The 26574-nt window shown below is 44.0% G+C and overlaps 1 protein-coding gene across 1 annotated transcript in view; it reads left to right on the top strand.

The window, feature by feature from the left end:
• The first annotated feature begins 5403 nt into the window (after positions 1-5403).
• The window catches only part of LOC143939584 (hatching enzyme 1.2-like), a 67711-nt gene continuing 46540 nt past the window's right edge, over positions 5404-26574 (top strand). Inside the window, exons 1-6 of the mRNA XM_077460979.1 lie at positions 5404-5522; positions 6628-6655; positions 6730-6783; positions 10992-11132; positions 17859-17976; positions 23469-23647. Coding sequence (XP_077317105.1) covers positions 5457-5522; positions 6628-6655; positions 6730-6783; positions 10992-11132; positions 17859-17976; positions 23469-23647 — 586 coding nt within the window. The 5' untranslated portion in view covers positions 5404-5456. The remainder of the gene's footprint in view (positions 5523-6627; positions 6656-6729; positions 6784-10991; positions 11133-17858; positions 17977-23468; positions 23648-26574) is intronic.

Raw genomic sequence — 26574 nt, 5'->3', positions numbered from 1 at the left:
CAGGAAGTTCGGCATACCATGTGACCAGGGAAGGAGTGGTGAAGTCCTGAATGCCATGTGATTGGAGGGCGTGGTGTTGTTTCCCTGAGGCACCATATTGGATACTGGCAAAAGCAATATACTGTGTATAGTAGAGTGAGGGCAGAGTGGGGACTCTCAGCACTATGTGTGGATGTGACATATGTCCTCCTCTCTGCCCTCCATGATTGTACCATAATAGAGAATAATCATTGTAAAGAAAGGTTGTATTCTATGTGTTAGGACTTCTGTTACAATGTCATCACACAATAAATCACATTACAGAAGTGAAGGTTGCTGTGTTGTTGGGTAATGTCCCCCCATTGCTGCATCATTGTTATTTTAGGAGACATTTTAGGAGACATTCTTCTCCTGTGGGAAGCGACACTCTGGTCAGATGTGACAAAACACATGCAGAGTCTGCTGGGAATTAACCCTTTGGGCTCGTTCACACTTGCAGTGCTCTTTGAAGAGAGATTTGCATTTGGATTGCTCTTCAGAGAGTATCTGACAGTCAGTGAGGAGGTGTTGTATTGCCTTCTTACTGCCTGCTTTAACCCCTTCATTGCCACAACAGCACGGCGCAACTGTATGCATTGCAGAGCAGCCCCATTCACTGGCATAGATTGTAGTCAGCCGGTGTGCTATTACATAGTGTCCCCCATCGGATAGTGTCCACTGTGTACTGCACATGCGCAGTACACAGGACACACAGATTATGAAAATAGCCGAAGATGAATGGCGCCTGCGCCGCGAGTCCAGGTTCTAGCCCCACCATCCAAGTGGACATAGAGTTAGAATAAAAAGAGGCGAGCGCAGCAAGGCCGACCCCGAAGCGTGGCGAGCGAAGCGAGACCCACGAGGGGCCCTCTAATATTTGCAGTCCTATGTCCACTTGGATGGTGGGGCTAGCACCTCGACTCATGGCGCAGGCGCCGTTCACCTTCTGAGATTTTCCAAATCTCCTTCTGCTCCGTACTGCACAAGCGCTGTGCCTGCGCAGTGCGGGGGGGGGGGGACACTATCTGATGGACGGATGCTATATTGCAGAACACCGGCACTACAGCTTACAACACAGGGAATAATTATTTTGTTGATGTGTGCATGTGTGTGTAGGGGATGGCGGTAAAAGTGTGGCTCAAGCCCTGAGGTTATACCACCCCCCAAGTGTGAATGAGAGCCCCTTTTGCATTTTTTGCATATATGTTAAAGCAGAACTCATTTTTGTAGGATCTCTGACCCAGAACTTTTGATTTGCATACAGTATGTAATGCCCCATAGAGCTACTGTTCTGTTAAATCTAGTTTTTGGCCTCCCAGCAAGCAGGGGGAGCATTATTTGATTAGTTAGGTCTGATCTGGTCTTTATTACTTGCCCCTGTCTCCCAGGGGACCCAGGGACATGGTTGGTGGGAGAATGGTGACCCCAGCCTGAATGTTAAAGTGGTTCTAAAGGCTCAATGTTTTTTACCTTCATCCATTCTCTGCACAAAGTTAAACACCTTCTGTGTACAGAAGCCCCCTCCCTCCCCAATACCTGAGCTAATCTCAATCCAGCAATGTACTGAGAGGACTCTTCCTCTTCATTGGCCAGTGAGCCAATAAGAAAAGAGGTGCGGGGTTTGAGCCACGGCTTTGTGTCTGAATGGAAACACACAGCAGCAGCTCGGAAGCGAGCCTTGCTATGGGGGCACGAGGGAGGGACCAGGAGCGCCAGCACCCAGCGGAGACCCAAGAAGAGGAGAATCTGGGCTGCTCTCTGCACAGAGCAGGTAAGTATAACAGGTTTGTTATATTTTTTTTAAAACCTTGCCACTTTAATATCTTCCCAGCCAATCTCTGGTCAATATTGCAGGTAACCAGCAGGAGGCTGAGGGAAGTATAAATAGGCCAGAGCCCAGAGAAGAGCTCTCATGATCATGAGGGAGTAAGACTCGGCCTGGGGGCTGTGGCACCCCTCAGAGATTTGCCAAAAACTGCAAGCACTGTTAGGCGGGGTTCACACCATTGTGAATTGAATGCGGAATCACATATCTCCGCAGCGGCTCCGGTGCGTTTTGCACAAAAACATTGTGCGTCTTTTGGTCCATTTCAGGTCAAAATTCAGCCAAAAATTCTGGCTGAAATCAGACCTGAAATGGTGAACCAGGACGCACCGGACCCCTGCTGTGAGCCGCATGCAGCTCATATGTGAACCGAGCCTCATATGTGAACCAGCTACGGATCGGTTTTGGGACCTCTGTTCTGTCCTCCTGGAGCATTCTTAGGAAGCTGCTAAAAGATCCAAGACACAGGCTGATGAAGTACAGAAGTTGATGACCCTGCGCATGGCTGTCTGGAGATCAGGAGACAGCGAGTACCAACCTTCAGGGAGATCACTATCTACTACTTTCCACATTCAGGACTCTATTCCTTTTGAGGGGTCCCGGTTTGTTACTGTTCAGCTTTACACTTGAGAGGGGATGCCTTCACCCTGAAGTCATAGTGCAGAATTAGAGTCTTCATTGCCAAGTATCTCTAGGCTCACCCTATCCAACTTCTATGCAAAAATAAAAACCACAAAAAAATACATGAACTGCCTTTTAAGGGTCTGCTATATATTTTGGCAGAAGCAGATCGATTTGGGTACAGCCCGCATGTTGGATTTTTAACATACATTATTTCCAGCAGCTTTAGCCACTAGCAATAATCATTGTGCTCTCCTGGCAGTAGTGGTGGCTGGTGGGTTCTTCTTCGGTGTCTGTTCTTCATGCCTCCACCACCGTGTGTCTCCTTTTCAACCAAAGCGCTAGGCATCAAATAGGAACACCTGATGCTTTGGCCAGTCGGGAAACAGCTTTCACAACAACTTGCCTCCTGATTTGCGGGGAGGAACTTTAGTGTGAAAATAGCTAAAATTAATTCACTATCATCACACAACTGGGTGGGCTCGGAGTGCAATGCTCTGCTTTCCGAGGCCACCCTTTTTTGAAGCCTATTAGGACGCATTGATAGGGGAGGCCGCGCCCATGCACCCTCTATGTACGGGCCGCTGCTGCCTAGCAGGGACGGCTCCCCGCACCCCCGGAAGGACACTCTAGCTTTGTGAGAGAGATTTCCCCATCAACATACTGACTCTACTGATGGAAGAATTGAGCGATTTTCTTTCCTGCAACCAGTTGTTAGGAAGTTTGTGGACTGAGATACCCACAGGCAACCCCTGCCAGGCCCCCTTGCTGATCTGATGGGACCCGGGCCTCATACAGGAGGGCTGACTCTACCCCCTTGTCGATGGCCCTGCATATATATAGTAATCAAGACAAACTGTTCATTGTAAGGCCCCTTTCACACTGGCATCAGCGGTAAAGATATTTTTAGCGCCGCTTTACCGTCATTTTAGCAGCGAGATTCAGTTTTAATGAATAAAATAAAGAGTCCTGCGCAAATCGTGCCACTGAAAAAATTGATGATGAATATAAAAATATAAAAAATATAAAAACAGTCAATAAAAAATCAAAAAATAAACACACCGATGAGTGAAGGTATAAAGTGGCAAACAAGAGAAAGAACGGGACCAAATGTTCCAAAATGTATAAATCCAGGCTCTCAGAACTCTCACCTCAAGATGAAATATTCAGACAAATGAAAATAACCCCAAAAACTTCTCCTTTGCTTCTCTGTATACAATAACCAAGGAATTGCAGATAAAGCATGTAGTATACACTTCTGCCACTAGAGGGCCATTTCCAGCTCTTGAATGTAATACTGCAGCTATGGACTTGTATTTCCGTGGTGTGGAACTTGAAAAGAACACAAAGGAGAGGGGGAAAGGGAGAGAGAGAGGGGACTCCAATCGTGTAGTGGTTTCAATAAATGAACAAATTTATTAAGCGATAAAAATAGACTCTCACATTTAAAAGAAAAAATTCAAACAGATAGAATAAGATGGAGATCTGGCGTCTTCTGCCAGTCTTACGCTACTTCCGGTTTGTCCTACGGCCACTCCCTACGCGTTACGTCATACCACGTGACTTCTTCATGGGGATGATTCAGTTTTAACCCCCGCTAGTGGCCGAAAAAAGGGTTAAACGGGTATAGCCGCGCTGCCCCATTGATTTCAATGGGTAGGAGTGGTTTAGGAGCGGTGAATACACCGATCCTTCACCGCTCCAAAGATGCGGCTAACAGGACTCTTTTACCATCCTGCCAGCGCACCGCTCCAGTGTGAAAGCCCTCCGGCTTTCACACTGGAGTGAAAGGGGCCAGATTTTTTCAGGCGCTATACAGGCGCTAAAAAAAGCAACGTTTATAACCATGTAACTTTTTTTTGTATTTGTACATTCATAGTGCAGCAATGACTAAAAGCAGAAAAAAATCAAAAATGTTACGTTTGAGTCCAGAAATTAAAATGCATATGCCTGTATATACAAACTATACTGCATCTGGAAAGTATTCACAGCTTCACTTTTTCCACATTTTTGTTATGTTACAGCCTTATTTTAAAATGGATTCAATTAATTATTTTCCTCAAAATTCTACAAACAATACCCCATAATGACAACATGAAAGAAGTTTGTTTGAAATTTTTGCAAATTTATTAACAATAAAAAAGGAAGAAAATCCCATGTACACATAAGTATTCACAGCCCTTGGTCATTACTTTGTTGAAGCACCTTTGGCACCAATTACAGCCTCAAGTATTTTTGAGTATGATGCTACAAGCTTGGCACACCTATTTTTGGGCAGTTTCTCACATTCTTTGCAGGACCTCTCAAGCTTCATCAGGTTGGATGGGGGGCGTCAATGCACAGCCATTTTCAGATCTCTCCAGAGATGTTCAGTCAGGTTCCAAGTGCCTATACCGATTAAAATCAAGTAATACTGTCTCACCCTGCTCTGCACATGCTCAGTTGCTCTCTATTTTTAGGCACTGTGCCAAATTTGTAGAGGCTACTCTGTTGACAGCCTAAAAAATTATTGCTGCTCAGGGGCTCTGGGCTTCAGCAAAATGGCAGACTCCACAAGAAGAAACAGGAGCAATGCTAGAGGCAATTTACAGTGCCCACTAATTTTGGTAGCATAATTATTAATGTGGAATGTATGTTTCTTGCTAAAGAATGTTATTTTTATCAAGTTTTTATGGATAAAGTTCCACATTTATCTGGTAGATGGTTATTTGTTTAAAATCTGGTTAAAAGTATTTAGCTGTTAAAAAATGTCCCTGTGTATAGCCAGCATTAGCGTATTAGAATTCTTGGCTCTGAGTAAAAAGGAATCAGAAAAAAAACACTGCACTGAATTCCTGGTACACAATTAGCCCCCCTTTTCTATTTTCCCTTGTGGGGATTGCCTGTTAACCGCCCATTGCACACGTCCCCCCCAACTCCCCCCCCCAACCACTGTATAAAGTCAGTTGTGAAATACTCTGAGCATTGTACCGTGTGGCAGGTGTCCTCCACCATGGACCTGCCGTCCCTTCTACTCCAAGGCATGCTGATAGCCATGTGTACAGGAGATCCAATACAGGTATGATTAACTATGCATGCTGCAGTATAGCGTATGGAAGCTTAGATCATCAAACCCATACTACAGCTGATTTATACAGACAATAGGCATAAAAGGGTCTGTGTTGTCTTTCTCAATTTCCTACTTTTGTTTTTTACAATGCAGGTTATAAATGGAAAAATTTGATTGCTGGTCTTGCCATCTTTTCGTTCTCTTTTTCTCTTGTTATGAAGGAGCTTAGTTTCCTGTGTATTATAGACCAGCAGTATTCAACTCATTGTAGCATTAAAGTGTATGTATAGCCCAGAATTGTCTTTTAGTTATAGGTGGGGAACAGTTGGAACATTAGTGAGACTTTTATTGATGTCTGGATAGGTTTGCGCTCTCTGTTTGTCTTTGCTGACCATTGATTATGTGACGAGTAATCCAAAATGTAAGGCCGCGTACACACGGGCGGACTGTCCGCCCAACTAGGTTCGTCAAACAGTTTGACAAACAGTCCGTTCAAAATTTGCATGAGCGGACTTGACCACACACGACGAACGAACAGTCCGCTGAAAACTTGCGCGATGACGTGAACGGCACGTACGACGGGACGAGAAATTCGGCGTCCGATACACTGCAATGCAACCTTCGCCGTGCAAATTCTTTGTGAGCATGCGCGAGACTTAGTTTGCCAAACAAGCCTACACACGAGCGGACTGTTCGCTCAAACCAAGTTTCAGCGGACAGTCTTACGGAAATTCCGAAAAACTTTGTTCGTCAGACTGTCCGCTGAAACTGTCCGCTGAAGCCCACACACGAGCGGACTGTCCGCTGAAACACTGTTCAGCGGACAAAGTTGGACGAACAGTCCGCCCGTGTGTACACGGCCTTAGAGTTATCACCAGAGTGAGGGGAGTTCCTCCTATGGGAAAACCTGTCCAGGTAGCATTTTCTGGCACAGGAAGTGAAGTCTTCCCGAAAGGGCACAGATGGAAAAAGTATTAAAAAATGAAAAACATTTTTTTGAGGGATATATATGTATATACTTATGTGCTGGTAGAAGACTACTCATGTTAGGTCACCAAATGCCATGCTCTGTGCAGGTAACATAATTAAATTATTAAATCACTTTACATTGCAGGATCATCAAGAAGCAGTTAATACGTCAGGTTGGTAATATGTTACAATATTTTTTCCACATTTGTATTTATTTTTTGTGCTTAGTTTTTCTTCTTTGTTGCAGTTCCACAAGAGTCCAGCAATGATGTCTTCAGTGACATTTTAACATCCAATCAAGGTATGGGATATAACATAATATTGTCAATTATCTATATAAAAGAGGAGGTGGTTCGGGTGTCTTAAAGGTAAAGGTAAGCAACTGATGGAAGTAGAGGTCACATGCTACTTCCAGAGCAGTGACGTTGCATACAAGTTCCAAGCAGTAGACATTAACGGGAAGTCATAAAGAGTGTCTTCGACACTCTTTAGAATTCCATCATGCCACCGCACAACAAATGTCGGTGCGGGATACAGATTCATGTAACTGTTGGAAACAAGTACATGTATTTGAGGCAAGGACCACATGCAGAGGCACACTGAGGCTGGAGAGTCCATATTGGCCTCATTACAGCTGGGTCTCCGACCCCCGCTATTGCAGTTGTCACACAGAGATTTAGAGATACTGGTTCCCGTCAGGTCTCCTTGTGATTGACAGCAGGCAGTGGGCTATAAAAACCCCCAACTGCCTGCTGTCAGTCACAAGAAGAGAGCAGAGTCTCAGCTTCCCCATCAGGCTCCACTCATTGTGAGCATCGCAGGTTGCAATTAGGCTGTCACCTGTGAAGGTGACAGTATCCTTACCAACCACTGACAGGTGGGGAAGGGAGAAGTTAGTGGTGGGAAAAATGCTGCCTACTACACAGCGTACAGAGACAGGCACTCTGCCTGTTTCTGTACTCCACTTACTGTATGTCTTAATTACCTCTAGTTTCTTTATCTATGAGCTATAGGTAATTGTTATTGAATTTGCTCCAGTCATAGTGGCATTTTGTAAAAGTGGTGCTATTAAGAATTTTGTGAATCTGTTGTGCACATTGGTAAAGCTACCAAAAGGTACAACAGGGCTTTTTGAATCTGCTACAGGTCAATTTAAAAAGCCATACTGTCAGAAAAATGCCATTAGGGCTTTATTGAATTCCCCCAAATGTCTTTTACTGTTATAGTATATGATGTCCCTGCCCAGGAACTAATACAGACCTTTGATTCAGAGTGGTTGCTTTATTTAGAAGCTTCTGATTGGTGTCTACCTTCATGACAGATGTTCTTTAAAGGGAACATTGAAATTTGGAATCTGAACAACTGACTTGCTTTAGGGTGCATTCGCCAGGGCTGTTATCTTTACCATTGCTTCACTACTGAGGCCCATGTCCCATGTCCCACTAACAATCCTACCACTAGCAAGAAATCATTATTTTCAGGATCACTAAAGCCCCGTACACACGAGAGGATTTATGTCCGACAGACTTCCGAAGGAGTCCTGCCGGAGTTCTGCCGGAGTTCCGACAGAGTTCTGACGGACTTTTCGACTGAGCGGACTTGGCCACACACAATCACACCAAACTCCGACGGATTCGAACGTGATGACGTACGACTGGACTCGCTTAAGGAAGTTCATAGCCAGTAGCCAATAGCTGCCCTAGCGTCAGTTTTAGTCCGTCGGAATAGCATACACACGCAAATTTTTCGAAGGGACCGGGTCCGGCGGAGTTCCGTCGGAAAAATTTGAAGCATGTTCCATTTCTAAAGTCCGTCAGACTTTTGCGAATCAAAAGTCCGTTGCAGCCCACACACGATCGAATAGTCTGACGGAATCAGTCCGTCGGACTTTGGATGTTGAAAAGTCCGCTCGTGTGTACGCGGCATAAGACACATCTGCTTTGTATGTTTCTCCCTTACAAGCTTCGGAAATTTGCAAGATGTTGTTTCCTCTCAGCCGAAAATGCTACAAAGCCTCATTCGCCAGCGAAGGAATACTCACATGCAAGCAGGAGAGTTTTCTCATTCTCTGCTGTGTCCTTCAAAGCTATCCTGCTACATTTTTACCAGCGATAGGGTCCCCAGTGTGAGATGGTTCTTAGGGATTCACTGACCTGGAACATGAATACGCATATCAAGTGTCTTGGCAGAGGATACGCACATGCTTGTTCGTCCTGACTGAATCAGTAAGTAATGAAGGACAGCTCAGGATTAAGCATGAACCTTCCAAAATAAGTCAGGAATGGCAGCTCCCGTATTTCTGTCATAAGTCCATGTGCCTAATTGTAGCAGAACTTATAAAACATGCAGTTCTCAACATTTTTTGTGAAGCTCTGGATAAGCTTCACCCTCAGCAGTCAATAGAGAGGTGCCATACTGGATTGTGGGATGGTGATGACATTCTGGAGCTCCAAAGTTGGAGTGAAGCTGAGGAGGGCTTTTTGATGTCAGACAGCTTTGAGGATTCCTGGGCTGAACAGAAGATTTGGGCCCAAAGCACACGCATGCACATTGTGACATCCGCTTTTACCAAATTTATTTTTCAGTTATGGATACGATCAGAACCCCTGTCTGGTTTTACTTCTACCGGAGGCTCGGTTGTAGAGATTCTTTTGCCAGTCTGGTAAAGATGTTGTCCCCAGGACAGTAAGTGATGGGGCATCTTTCTACAGAGCTTCAGATAGAAGTAACATTTGGCAGGGGTTCTAAACTTTACTCATCCTATCCACAACTAATAATAAAAGTTTCGGGTAGATACATGTACATGTACATCGCTCTAATGCCGCATACACATGACTGGACTTTTTGACGGACTAGGTCCAACGGTTTTCCCGACGGACTTTCGGTGGAGGTCCGACAGACTTTCTGAATGATACGGTCTTGGCCACACACGACTGGACTAAGTCCGTTTGAAAGTCCGTTCATTTTGAACGTGATGACGTAAACGGGACTAAACAAGAAAGTTCAATAGCCAGTAGCCAATAGCTGCCCTTGCGTCATATTTGGTCCGTCGGACTAGCACACAGACGAACTGTTTTCCTGATTTTTAGTCCGTCGGATAGATTTGAAACATGTTTTATTTCTAGGTCCGTCTGACTTTTGGGGAAAAAAAGTCCACTGAAGCGCACACACGATCGAATTGTCCGATGGATTCCGGTCCGCCTGAAAGTATGATCGTGTGTACGTGGCATAAGGCAGTTTATCTAACCCTGCTGCTCCAAAAAGCCTCTATCCCATGTGGAGGGTGTGAGCCCTGTATGCAAACAGATACTTAGAAGAAAAGAAGGCTGGACGGCCGCACTTCTATGCAATTTCTTTATTCAAGTCCCGGATACAAAGATGAACTACAGGTATCAGCTTACATGTTTCACACCAAGGGCAGGTGCTTACTCATAGCTCATAGGATGAGGATAGGATGAGCTCATGAGCTATGAGTAAGCACCCGCCCTTAGTGTGAAATATGTAAGCTGATACCTGTAGTTCACCTTTGTATCCGGCACTAGCATAAAGAAATTGCATAGAAGTGCGGCCGTCCAGCCTTCTTTTCTTCTTTGGGGTAGTAGATAAACTTAGCACTGGTAATTTAGGAAAGTTCAAGTCAATAACAAGTTCCTTTTGAGGAGACACTCATAAAACAGCTTAGGATTGTGGACCTTTGTTTCTGAGAATTTGAATAGCTGGAAAAAAAAACCTTTAACGACCATGAAATAAATATTGTACTAGTTAAGGTATAACTTTATTGCTGTCTGTGCTCCGTTTGGGAAATTCACCCTCTCTATTTGTCCTGTTATCATCGAAAGTGGAAGTAAATTCCAAATTTTGGGTTGACAATAGAACGGTGATAGAGGGAGAATTTTTCAAATGGGAAATTTTTCTGGTGATCTTGGTGGCAACCAGGGATTCCCGTACTTTTAATGGATTTTGTCTTGCTTTCTGTTTTGGCTATATGACAGGAATTAAGGGGAATCTCCCTAATGGGTTAAGGATGGGGAAAAAAAACAATGGGGTTGTAACCCTCCTTTACTCAAGCCACAAAAAGAAAAAAGTTTTGCTTATAGTCATGATTTAAGGTCAAATGTACACAAAACAGATAGATTAGCTTTCTGTCCACTCACAAAGCCATTATGAAAATGTGAATTTGGCACAGATAGTCTACCGATTGATTTGTCTAGTATGAAGATGTAATTGGAGTTATGTGAGACCATCAGTTGACTTCTGATCGAATACAGCTGGTTTAGTGGAACTATATCGGGTCACAATATCTCACGAAGGGAGTCTTCAAGATATGGTAGGCCAACCAGTGATCCTTCTTGCCACATAAACCACACAGACATTGGCTTAACTTGTAGCTGGACTTTCGAAGGTAAGGCTAATGATAGTGGATCAGTGGGTTCAATTGATACATCAGGTTGTACTACAGTCTCAGTAATGGAAGGCATGATGTACAATCATTGTTTTCTATCCATATAGGCACTTCCAGATTCATGCTACAAGGAGATATCGCAGTGAAAAGGAACAGGAACGCTGTCATCTGTAGAGGAAAATCTTGTCTATGGCCAAAATCCAAAGATGGAACAGTCAATGTGCCGTATACATTGTCCGACAACTACAGTACGTGTTACTCTTCAGATCCCAGTCATGTCATTGCAGACAGTTCTGATCATACCTCTTCAAAGTTTTACATATGTATTTGTGGTATGTACAGTATATTTATTCAAAACAGTTGGACAGTGAAGGCTAACTTAGGCCTCTTGCACATGGGTGTCTGAGCCTGTACAACATAAATTCCAGTTAATTCCCTGCCCGGGAAGCCCAGGTGCTGTGTACAGCTGCCCATAGACAAATTTAAATTTCTGCATCCACACAATGTGGATGTAGAGATCTCTCTCACTGTACTATTGTATTCTGACAGCATCAGAGTGCACTGACCAATGCTGCAGCCATTGGCTGTAGCAGTTGATTTAATGGTGGTTTTCCAGCAGGATTGTTTGACAGAAGCCTGTAGGCAGGTGCAGTCTACTTCCTCCACTGCAGGTGGCGCTCAATCACAGTGGCATTGCAGAGGGAAAGGAAGTCAAGAGGAACATGGTTCTTCTATGGTTTGCTGGGTCACTGGGTCACTGGGGGAGCTAGCCGAATGGATGCTGGCACCCCATGTGACCCTGGCAGCCATCTTGGTTTGTGCAGAGTATATTTATAACCCTAGCTTCCAGGCTTGGCTGCATTCTGCCCCTTAAAACAGATGCAGACAGTGCACCCGAGACCTTTCTGTTAATCTTTTGGCTGCGTAATTCTGTAAGTGCACCTGGTCGTAGTTGTGCGTTATTGAACATTTACTTCAATACAGTTCTGTTACCGCAACTGGACTCGGAGTCTTTACTGCCACCGCACCACACTGTACCTCCCCATAAATCGGTCTAGTGATAGGATTCTGTTGAACGGAGAGGGCTACACTCATGTGTACCCAGCTTAGGTTCCCAACCCTCATCTGGTGATAATTAATGATCACCAGGACAAATATAATCTCCAAAATAAAAAGTATATATATTACAGTATATAGAATATATTCATTAAACATTTTTTTTATAAACATGGTATGGTTTTGTACATTGTATACAAAAGACAACATTTTCTGCACATTATTTTTAATAAATAAATATCTAATGATAGATGTTCTTTAGAAAACACAATCATCTTGCTATTTGTAGCCATGCTGATGAAAGTGAACACTGTGGTCTCACAAGCATCCCAAAAAGCAGAAAATAAATATTAGGGTTACAATAAGGACATTTTTATGATTTATTTTATTCTTAGTATTATTGCTGTCTTATTTGCAGTGCATCCGTAAAGTATTCACAGCGCTTCACTTTTTCCACATTTTGTTATGCTACAGCCTTATTCCAAAATGGATTAAATTAATTATTTTCCTCAAAATTCTACAAACAATACCCCATAATGACAACATGAAAGAAGTTTGTTTGAAATCTTTGCAAAAATAAAAAACGGAAAAAAAATCCCATGTACACATAGGTATTCACAGCCTTTGCTCAATACTTTGTTGAAGCACCTTTGGCATCGATTACAACCTCAAGTCTTTGTGAGTATGATGCTACAAGTTTGGCACACCTATTTTTGGGCAGTTTCTCCCATTCTTCTTTGCAGGACCTCTCAAGCTCCATCAGGTTGGATGAGGAGCGTAGGTGCACAGCCATTTTCAGATCTCTCCAGAGATGTTCAATCGGGTTCAAGTCTGGGCTCTGGCTGGGCCACTCAAGGACATTCACAGAGTTCTGTAGCCACTCCTTTGTTATCTGGTCTGTGTGCTTAGGGTTGTTGTCCTGCTGGAAGATGAACCTTCACCCCAGTCTGAGGTCCAGAGTGCTCTGGAGCAGGTTTTCATCAAGGATGTCTCTGTACATTGCTGCATTCATCTTTCCCTCTATCCTGCTTAGTCTCCCAGTTCCTGCCGCTGAAAAACATCCCCACAGCAGGATGCTGCCACCACCATGCTTCACTGCAGAGATGATATTGGCCAGGTGATGAGTGGTGCCTGGTTTCCTCCAGACATGACGCTTGCCAATCAGGCCAAAGAGTTCAATCTTTGTTTCATCAGAACAGAGAATTTTGTTTCTCATGGTCTGAGAGTCCTTCAGGTGCCTTTTGGTAAACTCCAGGCAGGCTGTTGGGTACTTTTTACTGAGGAGTGGCTTCAGTCTGGCCACTCTATCATACAGGCCTGATTGGTGAAGCGCTGCAGAGATGGTTGTTCTTCTGGAAGGTTTTCCTCTCTCCACAGAGAAATGCTGGAGCTCTGTCAGAGTGACCATCGGGTTCTTGGTCACCTCCCCGACTAAGGTCCTTCTCTCCTGATCACTCAGTTTGGCCGGGTGGCCCGCTCTAGGAAGAGTCCTGGTGGTTCCAAACTTCTTCTATTTACGGATGATGGAAGCCACTGTGCTCATTGGGACTTCCAATGCTGCAGAAATTTTTCTGTACCCTTCCCTAGATCTGTTTCTTAATACAATCCTGTCTTGGAGGTCTACAGATAATTCCTTGGATTACACGGCTTGGTTTGTGCTCTGACATGCACTGTTAACTGTGGCACATAATATAGACAGGTTAGGTGTGTGCCTTTCCAAATCATGTCCAATTAACTGAATTTACCACAGGTGGACTCCAATCAAGTTGAAGAAACATCTCAAGGATGATCAGTGGAAACAGGAGGCACATGAGCTTAAATTTGAGCGTCATGGCAAAGGCTGTGAATACTTATGTACATTGGATTTTATTTTTATTTTTAATTAATTTGCAAAGATTTCAAACAAACTTCTTTAACCACTTCCATACCTGGCCATAGTAATATGACGCTGGCAGGAACATCTCCCTCCAGGTAGACGTCACATGATGCTCCCAGTTCTTGCGGCTCCTGGGATCCCAGAGCGTGGTGATCGGGAATGATACCCATTCCCGATGTGGGTAAACAGCCAACAAAAATGGCCCTTTCAATGGCTAAAACATTATTTGCAAAATGTTATAATAGAAACTAAAACAACGTTTTTTTTTTTTTTTTTTTCTAATTCGCTCTTTTTTTACTTAGATTGCAAAAAATAAAAATCCCAGTTTTGACTAAATACCACCAAAAGAAAGCTCTATTTGTGTGAAAAAAATGCAAAAAATTTTGTTTGGATACAGTGTTGCATGAGTAATTGTCATTCAAAATGTGAGAGCACGGAAAGCTGGAAATTGGTCTGGTCAGGAAGGGGGTTTAAGTGCCCAGTATTGAGGAGGTAAACGTTGTCATTACTGGGTATTGTTTGTAGAATTTTGAGGAAAATAATTCATTTATTCCATTTGAGAATAAAGCTGTAACATAACAATATGTAGAAAAAGTGAAGGACTGTGAATATTTTCCGGATGCATTGTATTTTATGAACAAAGATGCATTTTGAAATACTGTAGAGAAATAATGTATACGTACCACATCATATAAAGACAAAATCATCTAATGAGCTGTAACCGTAATAATCTGGTTACATCTGCTGATGCGTGTGACCGTCCATTCCCCTAATGCCACGCACACCCGGTCGGATTTCCGACGGGAATGTTCGATGGGAGCTTGTTGTCGGAAATTCTGCCCGTGTGTAGGCTCCATTTGACGTTTTCTGTCTAAATTTCCGACAAACAAAATTTGAGAACTGGATCTCAAATTTTCCGACAACAAAATCTGTTGTCGGAAATACTGATCGTGTGTACACAATTCTGACGCACAAAGTTACATGCATGCTCGGAATCAAGCAGAAGAGCCGCACTGGCCATTGAACTTAAATTTTCTCGGCTCGTCGTACGTCACCACTTTCTTGACGTTTGGAATTTCCAACAACATTGTGTGACCGTGTGTATGCAAGACAAGTTTGAGCCAACATCCGTCGAAAAAAATCCCATGGATTTTGTTGTCGGAATGTGCGATTGTGTGTACGCGGCATAACTCATTCTTAAAATCCATTTGAGTCCACTTACAGTGCAAGCTCTTCTGCAACCAACATGAGCCCTGATAAAAAGGGAAGTTTTGGACCCCAAAAATGTGTTTGCTGTACCCAGAAATCATTTCTAAGTGATTATATTGGAATAAATACTTTTGGACTCCAGTTTTAGTCTGGGTTCACCCTGTAGCAGTTATGGTATCTGTGTAAATCACACACATTCCCCCGACCCGCAGGCAAAATGCTCTGTTGTTTTGCAGATGAGCGGGGGTGCCATTTAAGCCGCGTACACACGGGCGGATTGTATGGCCTACTTAGTCCGTCATACAATCCGACGGACAGTCCGTCATACTTTCGAATGAACGGACTTGACCACACACGGATGCACAAACAGTCCGTTGAAAGCTTGCGCGATGACGTGTACAGCACGTACGACGGGACTAGAAATAGGAAGTCCAATACACAGCAATGCAACCTTCCGCCGTGTAAATCCTTTCTGAGCATGCGCCATTCTTAGTCCGTCGAACTAGCCTACTCACGAGCGGATTGTCTGCTGAAACCAAAGTATGACGGACAGTATTACGGAAATTCCGAAATACTTAGTACGCCAGACTGCACGCTTAAAAAGTCCGCTGAAGCCCACACACGAGCGGACTGTCCGCTGAAATGTGTTTCGGCGGACTAAAGCCCCATACACACTATCAGATTTTCTGCTGATTTTTTCCTTCAGATTTACCAAAACCATGTAGTAGAAGGGCCTGCCTGATTGCATACAAATAGAAACTCCTAAGGTTTGACCTCATATTATATGGTTTTGGTAAATCTGAAGAAAAAAATCTGATAGTGTGTATGTGGCTTAAGTAGGCCATACAGTCCGCCCGTGTGTACGCGGCTTTATTCTTAATTGCACTTCCAAGCATCGGAAAACATGGTGTGATATGTTTTTTTATTTTATTTTTTTAAAAGGGTCAGGAACTTTTTCCTTGCATTTCCCGCAGGTACAGCAGTCCATTCAAATGAAATGGGCTGCTGTGCCCATTTCATTTCAAATGCAAAACACAGGGCCCACACAGATGTGAACCTAGCTTAATAATGTGGCTCTCCTATTCTTTATCCTTCCCAAGGTTTTTTTTTATTGCTATCTGTATCCCCCTTAGTGAGATTCGCTCTCTGTATTTGTCCTGAACACCACTGTCACTGGTACTAAAAGTGAGAGGAAAATTTAGAGTTGTTAATGGAACAGGAATAAAGGGTAAATCTTCCAAAGAGGACATGTGCTCCAGTGACAACTGTCTAATAAAAGGATTTCACTTCCTTTGTAAAGATCTCCTCTTACTTCCTGTAGAGTGTGGAGATCGGAAGTAAAGGAAAGTTTAGCCAAAGGGAGATTCCCTTCTCTGTGGACCGGACTTTCCAGCAGACTAAGTCCGACAGAACCCAGTCCGTCGGACAATCCGCTCTTGTGTGGGCTAATCCGATCGTTTTTTATCTTAAAAATCCAACAGACCTAGAAATAGAACATGTTTCAAATCTGTCCAACAGACTCAATTCCTATCGGAAAACCATTTGTCTGTATGCTGGTCCGACGGAGCAAGGGAAACTATTGGCTACTGGCTATTGAACTTACTTTTTTAGTCCCATCTTACGTCATCACGTTCAAATGAAAGGACTTTCGAACGGACTTAGTCCGTTCATCTGTGGCCAAGTCCTTTCGTTTGGAAAGTCCGCCGGAACGCCAATGAAAGTCCATCGGGAAGAGCGTCGGACCTAGTCTGCCGGAAAGTCCGTCATGTGTACATGGCATCAGATAAACTTTAAAGAAATTTTCTAGTTTGACTTTTACAATTTAAAAAATGTATGCTGCAATCTATTTGGAGTTTTACTAAGGAGGAACTTTATGGCATAAATTGGTGAACAAGATTTTTAAAGCAGAAGAGGCAAGCTATGTGTTCTCTGCATTAAAGTTACTTACCTGCCTGTCCGCCCCTGTACAGTGATCTGCACACACACAGCTTATTGTACAAATTCAGCAATGCCAAGCTACCTGAACTGAGTAACGCCCTTTTAGCCCGGCCAAGGAAAGTGGCTGGTGATTGATACCCGGTGTTGATACCCAGAGACCAGCCACCCAAAGATGTCAGCGGCCATCAAGGAGTATAGTATAGTTCCAATTTAAAGGAAATGTTCCCCAAAAATACACAGGTTGTTGGGCTATTATAATGATCCGTTGACTCAGGGCTGTTGTTTTTACCATAGTGTCACGCATGGGGCAGTACCAATGGGGCAGCTTTAGGGCCCATTCGCCACATCAGCACTGTTCCTCCCAGTACACACCGGGGCCCATGTGTTCAGCATGGCTACTGAGTATAGGGGCCTTTAGAGGAGGCACCACCAAGCTCATATTTTACAAATGTGAATGGTACTTACCCAAAAAGGGGCTGCCCTAAAGCCCAACTTTGATAAATGTAAAAATGATCCCATATAGTGGGGCAGCGCCTGCACTGCAAGGGTCAATTGCTTGTTTAGGTCGAGGGGACATAGAAAAAACCATCTACTTATCTTCTTCTTCTTACAGGGTCCCATGGAGTCACCTCATTCTCAGCATACATCCATTCTCCGTCATTGAATGGCAAGCTAGTCCAACCCCCACCTGTCTCCTCTGATGCCACGCTACCCAGATGTACCCTGGGAGTGAGCTTTGGAGGACATGGAGAAATTGCGTTTGGCACAGAGAGGGACATTTAAATTTGCAGGAGCATGATTCACTGCTTGGTAACAGTGTATTAAATTAAACAAATAGGGCTTAGTATTACTTTAACTCTTCATTTATTACATTTCCCTTTGTTGCTTGTTATAGCATTGGTGGAAAAAGCGATCATCCAGGCTGCCATGGAGGAGGTGACAGTTGTGACTTGCGTGCGGTTTGTTCCTCGCCGTGAAGAGCCAAACTACTTACGAATCCGACCTCTTGATGGGTGAGTCGGTCAGTCATCATGATCACAGTTAAACATGTCAGTATAGCATGGCGTATACCCACATACAGCTAGCATACAGCAATTCATTAAGATGGGCTAGGAATGAATTTCCTGGGTGGGAAAATGTGCTTGTAATTTGTCGGATGCTGGAAAGTGTCCAGATTCCTGAGGCCAAAGTCAGACAGTTTTTTTTGGAGAAGTTCTGCCAGGGGCATTGCTAGGTCTACAAAAGATCTGGGACTAGAGCCCATAGCAGCGTAGTAAAGAAAGTCATGCACTCGGGCAGGCATACACATGTATTTAATATATGTGTGTATATATATATTCCCAGAGAGCTTCCCCCTTAAATCAGGGTCCCCAGAGAGCCTCCCCCTTAAATCAGGGTCCCCAGAGAGCCTCCCCCTTAAATCAGGGTCCCCAGAGAGCCTCCCCCTTAAATCAGGGTCCCCAGAGAGCCTCCCCTTTAAATCAGGGTCCCCAGAGAGCCTCCCCTTCCCTTGGGGACCCCTGCAGAGACTCAGGGCTATGGGCCCCATATTCTGGGCTATAGCCCCAAAAGCCACCCCCTAGCGATGCCACTGAGGTCTGCAATAGCAGCCCCTGTATATCTTTCACAGGTTTACTTTAAAGTGAAGCTAAACTTTGGTTTAAAAAAACAAAATCTATTCATGTGTGTATTCTGAACTCCAAAAAGTCCCTTCTATTGCTCTCAGTCTCCTCCAAATCTCTAAATTCCTTTTTTTTGTTGCTGTGATGTGACTTCCTGTTGGAGGGTGGCTACATTCTCCATCATCTCACTGTATGTAGGAATGTAGCCACCTTCACTTACTTCCTTCCAAGATGAATGGGGTTGGGAGCTTGCAGGGAACATTACAAGGAGAGATAAAAAACACAGGTCCCTTTCACACGGGCTTTCCGATCAGGTCCGCTTGTCAGTTTTTTAGGTGGACCTGATCAGAGTCTCCATTCACTGCTATGGAGAGGCGAATGACATGTCCACTGACACCCGCTGCTATCTGATCCGATCCTGTCCATGAATTCCAGACAGATGACCGTTTGGAGACCCTGGAGACCCTATTTTCCATCCGGACAGGAGGGCCATTTTCACCCGATCTCCCCATAGAGGAGAGCGGGACTCTGACGGATCTGTCTGAGCACAGTGAGTGGAGACGGACCTGTCATCCATCGGCTCAGCGGGGATCAGCGGAGCGATCCCCCACAGAGAAAAACGGACCACCCGTGTGAAAGGACCCTTGAGAAACTTTTCATGAAAAATAGTTTACAGGGACAGTCAGTAGTGAATGTGGATAGATTAATTATTGACAATGTGGATGCCATGCTGCTCCAATTTTGTGCTCAAAATAAACAATATCATAATAAGATTGACAGTGCTTTGTGAAATAATTTAAACTCTTATGAACTGGTGTCCAATCCACTTATACAATGATATTCACAATGATTAATCCTTATCCAACTAATAGTTCAAACATTTAAAATGAAAATACATGTACAACAGAGTTGCATACAACTCTGATAAAGTCCAATACTTGTGATACACTGTGCTGAGTTACAAGGTAAAATGTGAAAGGTAAAGTGAACAAAATTAAATTGTCCCATAGGTTAATCCTTATTGCATTGCTCAGTGGGGTTTCTGAACTCTTCATATACTTTGTGCCACCCTGGTGCTCTATGCTCTTAAAACTCTTATCTCAAGGTAGATGTCATACAGCATGTATGGGATAATCCTCCCAGATTATGATGGTATTCCTCTCTTCCCCCTCCTCTCTACTTCTGGGGGGGGGGGGGGGGGGCCTTCGTTAGTATCTCTTACTGGCTCCACCACTCAGGGGTATTGTGCCTTTAATGCTCTATCCGACTCATGCTGCCCATGTGTGTCATGTATGGGGAGATAGCAAATAGCCTCTTATGATGCATATTTTGGTAAAAAATTTTTTTTTTAAACAAATCCAATGTTACGTCACGGGTCATGTGACTTCATCTGGGGACAAGGTTTACCCTTGATGTAACGCGTAGGGCGAGCAGAGGCAAATGTGGACCAAAAGTGATGTCATATGCAAAGGTAAAGCCCGGGAATTTTAACACTGATGCTTGTTTAAAAGTTTTGAATGAAGGTGCATTGGATTTGTTGTAAATGTTTTTTTTTTTTACCAAAATACTGCACCATAAGAGGCTATTTGCTATCTCCCCATACATGAGCGAGACATGTGCGCAGCTTGATTCGGATGGGGCAATAAAGGCACAATATCCCTGAGTAGTGGAGCCAGTAAGAGATACTAAGAAAGAGGTAGAGAAGAGGAGGGGGAAGAGGCGAATACCTTCATAATCTGGGAGGATTATCCCATACATGCTGTATGACACCTACCTTGAGATGAGAGTTTTGAGAGCATAGAGCACCAGCGTGGCACAAAGTATATGAAGAGTTCAGGCAAAGTTCCATACGTGACTAGGTGGCGCAGGAGTTATACAATTATCAATGTGTATAGATTGTTTTTGAAGAATAGGATATAATTTAGTGTTTCTTTAAGAAAAAAATAGTCCATTTAAGTGATGACCTGGATAATTGTGATATATTCCTCGGTGGAAAATCAGGACATGTAAATCATTCTTCATTGTACGTCCCTCTACTGACACCACTATCCATCCCCCGGCCTCCCCACTGTCTATGATTGCAAAAGAAGTTGGACAAGACAAATGACACTGAACACGATTCATTAATACTGAACACTGAACTCAATAAAACCACAGAAATATAAACAAACCAATCTATAAGAGATCGGCAATAACATGTAATTACATAATATAATGCTGTATAATATAATACATATGTATATGTACAGTAAGTATGTAAACCCTAACAATAAACGCCTCCTGTTTGCTCCTTTTTTGGTCTGTTAAATACCCAAAAGAAAGCAGTTTGTTATATCTGTTCAATAAGTGAAACAAAGAATGAATCATGTCTGCAGTCTCTGACCATCTCTTGTATCATTTCCTCAGTCTCTGTCTATCTCTTGTATCATGTCTGCTGTCTCTGACCATTTCTTGTATCATGTCTGCAGTCTCTGACTATCTCTTATTTCATGTCTGCAGTCTCTGACCATATATTGTATCATGTCTGCAGTCTCTGACCATATATTGTATCATGTCTGCAGTCTCTGACCATATTTTGTATCATGTCTGCAGTCTCTAACCATCTCTTGTATCATGTCTGCGGTCTATAACTATCTCTTGTATAATGTCTGCAGTCTTTGACCATCTCTTGTTTCATGTCTGCAGTCTCTGGCTAACTCTTGTATCATGTCTGCAGTCTAGGACTATAAATTGTAACATACCTACACTCTCTGACTATCTCTTGTTTCATATCTGCAGTCTCTGACCATTTCTTGTATCATGTCTGCAGTCTCTAACCATCTCTCGTGTCATGTCTGCGGTCTCTAACTATCTCTTGTATAATGTCTGCAGTCTCTGACCATCTCTTGTTTCATGTCTACAGTCTCTGGCTAACTCTTGTATCATGTCTGCAGTCTCTGACTATAAATTGTAACATACCTACACTCTCTGACTATCTCTTGTTTCATAACTACAGTCTCTGACCATCTCTTGTATCATGTCTGCAGTTTCTGAAAATCTCTTGTATCATGTCTGTGGTCTCTGACCATCTCCTCTATCGTGTCTGTGGCCTCTGACCATCTCTTGTATCATGTCTGCAGTCTCTGACCATCTCTTGTATCATGTCTGCAGTCTCTGACCATCTCTCCCTACTATCTTTGAATGTCTCCAGTGGCTTGTCCACAGTATCTTACTGTCTCCTGTAGAATGTCCAAAGTCACTGTCTAGCATGTTCACAGTTCACATCCCCTATCACTACGCAATGCTTTCTAACAGATATCAAGAATGGGGGGATTCCACAGATATCAAGAATGGGGGGATTCCACAGATAACAAGAATGGAGGGATTCCATAATCTAGATCTCAGAAGACTGATACAATATAGACCCAATCATATTCATTTATAGGCTAGTGACCATCAACAGACAACCTCCAAGATAAATAAGGAGTTTCCATATAGCAGCTATCACAATACACCAGTGAACATTTTCTACAGAGCACCTATTACATCAGAAATATGACCCAAGGTAGAAGGTTGATCAAATACAATGTATTCAAAATTTAACTTTTAAGGATAAAATATATTTCACTGCTGACTCTAGAGCTCCACCTGCTTCCTCCACATGGTAAATACGATACATTTATATGCAAGATATTTATCTGGTTGAAACATTCAACCTGAGCATTTATATAGTATGCAAAACACTATAGACATTCCCTATAATGATAGGGGAAGAGGATTGTATTCTGAATTTTGTTATATGAAGCACTGATCCCTTAAGATCTTTCTGTTATTCCGATACTACAAAACGCCAGTGAAAGATTTCAAATAACAATAAGGCCGCATACTGTCCCTCATCCAGGAAATGAGACCGATGAGCTCAGGGAATAAATAGAGAAGAGACTTTCTCTGTGATCAGGGTCAGCAGTTAGCTATTCTACCCAACACGCTTTATTAAACACCATTTCACTTTCATATCAGTAAATTGGATGTAATTGGTGGCAGGTGGAGTTTTTAATCTTATTATCAGCCTTGCGCCATCTTCTCATTTCATTGGTAAAGACAGAACACATGTGATCCCACACAGAATCTGCTGTTGGACTTGTATGTAAAATTCGATCATCAGATATTCTTATCATTAGCAGACTGATGTAAGAACATATATGTAGGATTACAGGAACGGGAGCATCTAACCCCAGATCCAACCTCATCTTAAGACGACCTTTATGCCCCATACACACGGTCGGATATTACGATGACAAAATCCATCTGCTTTTTTCCCGACGGATTTTGGCCCAAACTTGTCTTGCATACACACGGTCGCATAAAGTTGCCAGAAAATCTGATCGTTCAGAACGAGGTGTCGTAGAACACGTACGACGGGACTATAAAGAGGCCAGTAGCCAATAGTTTTCATCTCGTAATTTATTCTGAGCATGCGTGGCACTTTGTCCATTGGAATTGTCTACACACGATTGGAATTTAAACGATCGTATTTTGTTGTGGGAAAATTTTAGATCCTGCTCTCAAAACTTTGTGTGTCGGAAATTCACGATAGGCTTTTCCGACAACACAATCCGATCGCACATTTTCCGTCGCAAAGTCCGACCGTGTGTACAGGGCAGTGCTGTACTATATATTATCCTATATATACTGCCCTATGTACAATCCTATACACTGCCTATATATTACCCTATATATACTGCCCTCAATACAGTCCTATATATTGTCCTATATACTGTCCTTTATATTACCCTATATATACTGCCCTATATACCGTTCTATATACAATCCTATATATTACCCTATATATACTGTTCTATATACAATCCTATATACTGTCATATATCTCTGTTCTTTCACAGATGCTGGTCATATGTTGGACGTGTAGGTGGTGCTCAGGATTTATCGCTCACAAAACCCAAATGTCTCCTCTGGGGTATAATACAACACGAGCTGCTCCACTCCCTGGGCTTCCAACACGAGCAGTGCCGCAGTGACCGCGACAAATACATCCGCATCAACTGGGGGAACATCAGCCAAGGTACATCCTGAGGAGCTCCCCCAACTCCATGGGTCATTCTGCACCAAGGCTGTGCTCCTCCCCTCCCTCTTTTCCTGTGCCTTTTTTATTTATTTATTGTAGACTATGGCTAATGTAATGGTGACCACATACACTTTTTAGGGTCAGTGTCTGGTTCACTCAAAATTATTACATCTATAAAACGATTGAATAGCCATAGCTTCCCTTCTGATCAATCTAGACTCCATTTAGATGTGGATTTGATCATCTAAGTTGATTGGCTATTATTATAAATCCTGTATACCGTATATACTCGAGTATAGGCCGACCCGAATATAAGCCGAGGCCCCCAATTTACCCCCAAAAAAACTGGCAAACTTATTGACTCGTGTATAAGCCGAGGGTGAGACATGCCTGTCCATCCCTGTGTGTGTGTCCGTCCATCCCTGTGTGTCCGTCCATCCCTGTGTGTCCGTCCATCCCTGTGTGTCCGTCCATCCCTGTGTGTCCGTCCATCCATCCCTGTGTGTGTGTGTGTCCATCCATCCATCCATCCCTGTGTGTGTGTGTCTCCATCCATCCATCCATCCATCCCTGTGTGTGTGTGTCTCCATCCATCCATCCATCCATCCCTGTGTGTGTGTGTGTCTCCATCCATCCATCCATCCCTGTGTGTGTCTCCATCCGTGTGTGTGTGTGTGTGTGTGTGTGTGTGTGTGTGTGTGTGTGTGTGTCCAGCCTACCTTTGTCCCGAGCCTCCGTCCCGTGCCTTGCCTCCTTGCCTCCGTCCCGTGCCGTGACTTGCCTCCTTGCATCCGTCCCGTGTCGTGCCTTGCCTTGCCGCCGCCGTCCCGTCCCGTCCCGTGCCGTGCCGTGCCTTCCCTTGCCTCCGTCCCGTGCCCTCTTCGTCGGCGGCCATTGTAAAGTTCAAAAGCTGCGCCGCCGCCTTCGCCTGTGATAGGCGGAACACTGAATTTCCCAGCAGCCTGTGTTCCGCCTATCACAGACGTCGTATCATCCTCGTCCGTAGTACGAGGATGATACGATGTCCGTGATAGGCGGAACACAGGCTGCTGGGAAATTCAGTGTTCCGCCTATCACAGGCGAAGGCGGAGCCGGAGGCGCGGCTTTTGAATAGAATGGCCGCTGTCTGTCTGCTCGACACGCTGATCGAGCGGGCAGACAGCGATGACTCGAGTATAAGCCGAGGGGGGCACTTTCAGCCTCAAAAAAGAGGCTGAAAATCTCGGCTTATACTCGAGTATATACGGTAATAATAATAATAATTGGCTACCACTGGAAATGATCAAGCATTTTGCATCGATCAACGGCACTGAGGTACTTTATAAGGCTTACTTTTGGGCCGGATCACACCGGGAATGTTATTCAAAATGAATGGGCTGAAATTGCATTGCACAGAACTGCATGTGAATCGCACATCATGTTCCTGTGCGATTCACATGCAGTTCTGTGCAATGCAATGCAATTTCAGCCCATTCAGTTTGAATAAGCTGAAATTGCACCACACCAAAAGTAGTACATGCACTACTTTTGGAAACTCACTGCAACCACATCACGTGGTTCTTCTGTACCATGCGATCTGATGTGGGCACTGCATTTGTGACATGTATTTGAGGTGTCAATAACTTAATATTGACATCCATTGCCGATCACAACTGCAGTGCATTTTGAATGTGGTGCACACTGAATGCAGGTTTCCCACACCGTGTTTTAGTGTGAACTGGTCCTTAAAGCGAAGTTCCACCCAAAAATTGAACTTCCGCTTTTCGCACCATCCCCCCCCCCTGGTGTCACATTTGGCGCCTTTCAAGAGGGATGGAAGAGCAGATACCTGTCCAATACACGTATTTTGCTCCCAATTCCAGGCATAGATAGCCGAGCCACCCGCGGGTATCTAGGCCACTTCCGGCACCTTCTCTGTCGTCCCCCCCCCCCCCCGCTGTCTTCTGGGAGACACACAGGTCCCCGAAGACAGCAGGGACCAGTGGGATCACGCAGCATGACTCGCGCATGCATAGTGGGGAACCAGGCTGTGAAGCCAAAAGGCTTTACTTCCTGATTCCCTTACCGAAGATGGCGGCGCCTCCACCCGAGAGCCAAGGGACGGGTCGACTTCAGGTGCCGACATCACGGGCACCCTGGACAGGTATGTGTCCTAAAAGTCATCTGCTGCAGTATTTGTAGCTGCTGACTTTGACCAGTTGACGTCTGCGCTATAGGCGAATGACTGCCACAGAGCGGACCTGAATTTCCGAGAGGCCGTCATATAGCGGCCTCCCTTATGCACGCTGCAGGGCGCGAGGAGTGCACTCTAATCACAGAGTCACTGAGACTCGGGTGATCACCGATACATTTTCCATCGGAATTTCCGTCACACAAAATTTGAGATCTGGTTCTCAAATTTTCCGACAACAAAATCCATTGTCGGAAATTCCAATTGTGTGTACACAATTCCGATGCACAAATTTCTCCAAATCAAGCAGAAGAGCTGCACTGGCTATTGAACTTCATTTTTCTCGGCTTGTCGTACATGTTGTACGTCACCACGTTCTTGACGTTCGCAATTTCTGACCAACTTTGTGTGACCGTGTGTATGCAAGACAAGTTTGAGCCAACATCCATCGGAAAAAATCCATGGTTTTGTTGTCAGAATGTCCAATCGTGTGTACGGGGCATTAGTCTGCAGACTTCAGACTGGGGTGGAGGTTCACCTTCCAGCAGGACAATGACCTCAAACATACAGCCAGAGCCACAAGTTCTCGGAACTTTCGACCGCCAAGAACACGGTGACGTGCAACACTACGACGAGCCGAGAAAACAAATTTAATGCTTCCGAGCATGCGTCGAATTGTTTCCGTGCATGCGTAGGAATTTTGCGCGTTGTAATTTGTACAGACGATAGGAATTTCCGATCTGAACTTTTTCCC

Source organism: Lithobates pipiens, unplaced genomic scaffold (assembly GCF_037356315.1).
Source record: "Lithobates pipiens isolate NorthernLeopardFrog02 unplaced genomic scaffold, aLitPip1_a1.2 Scaffold_10, whole genome shotgun sequence".
In the NCBI taxonomy this organism is placed as follows: Eukaryota; Metazoa; Chordata; class Amphibia; order Anura; family Ranidae; genus Lithobates; species Lithobates pipiens.
This window is presented reverse-complemented; position numbering and strand designations above follow the sequence as displayed.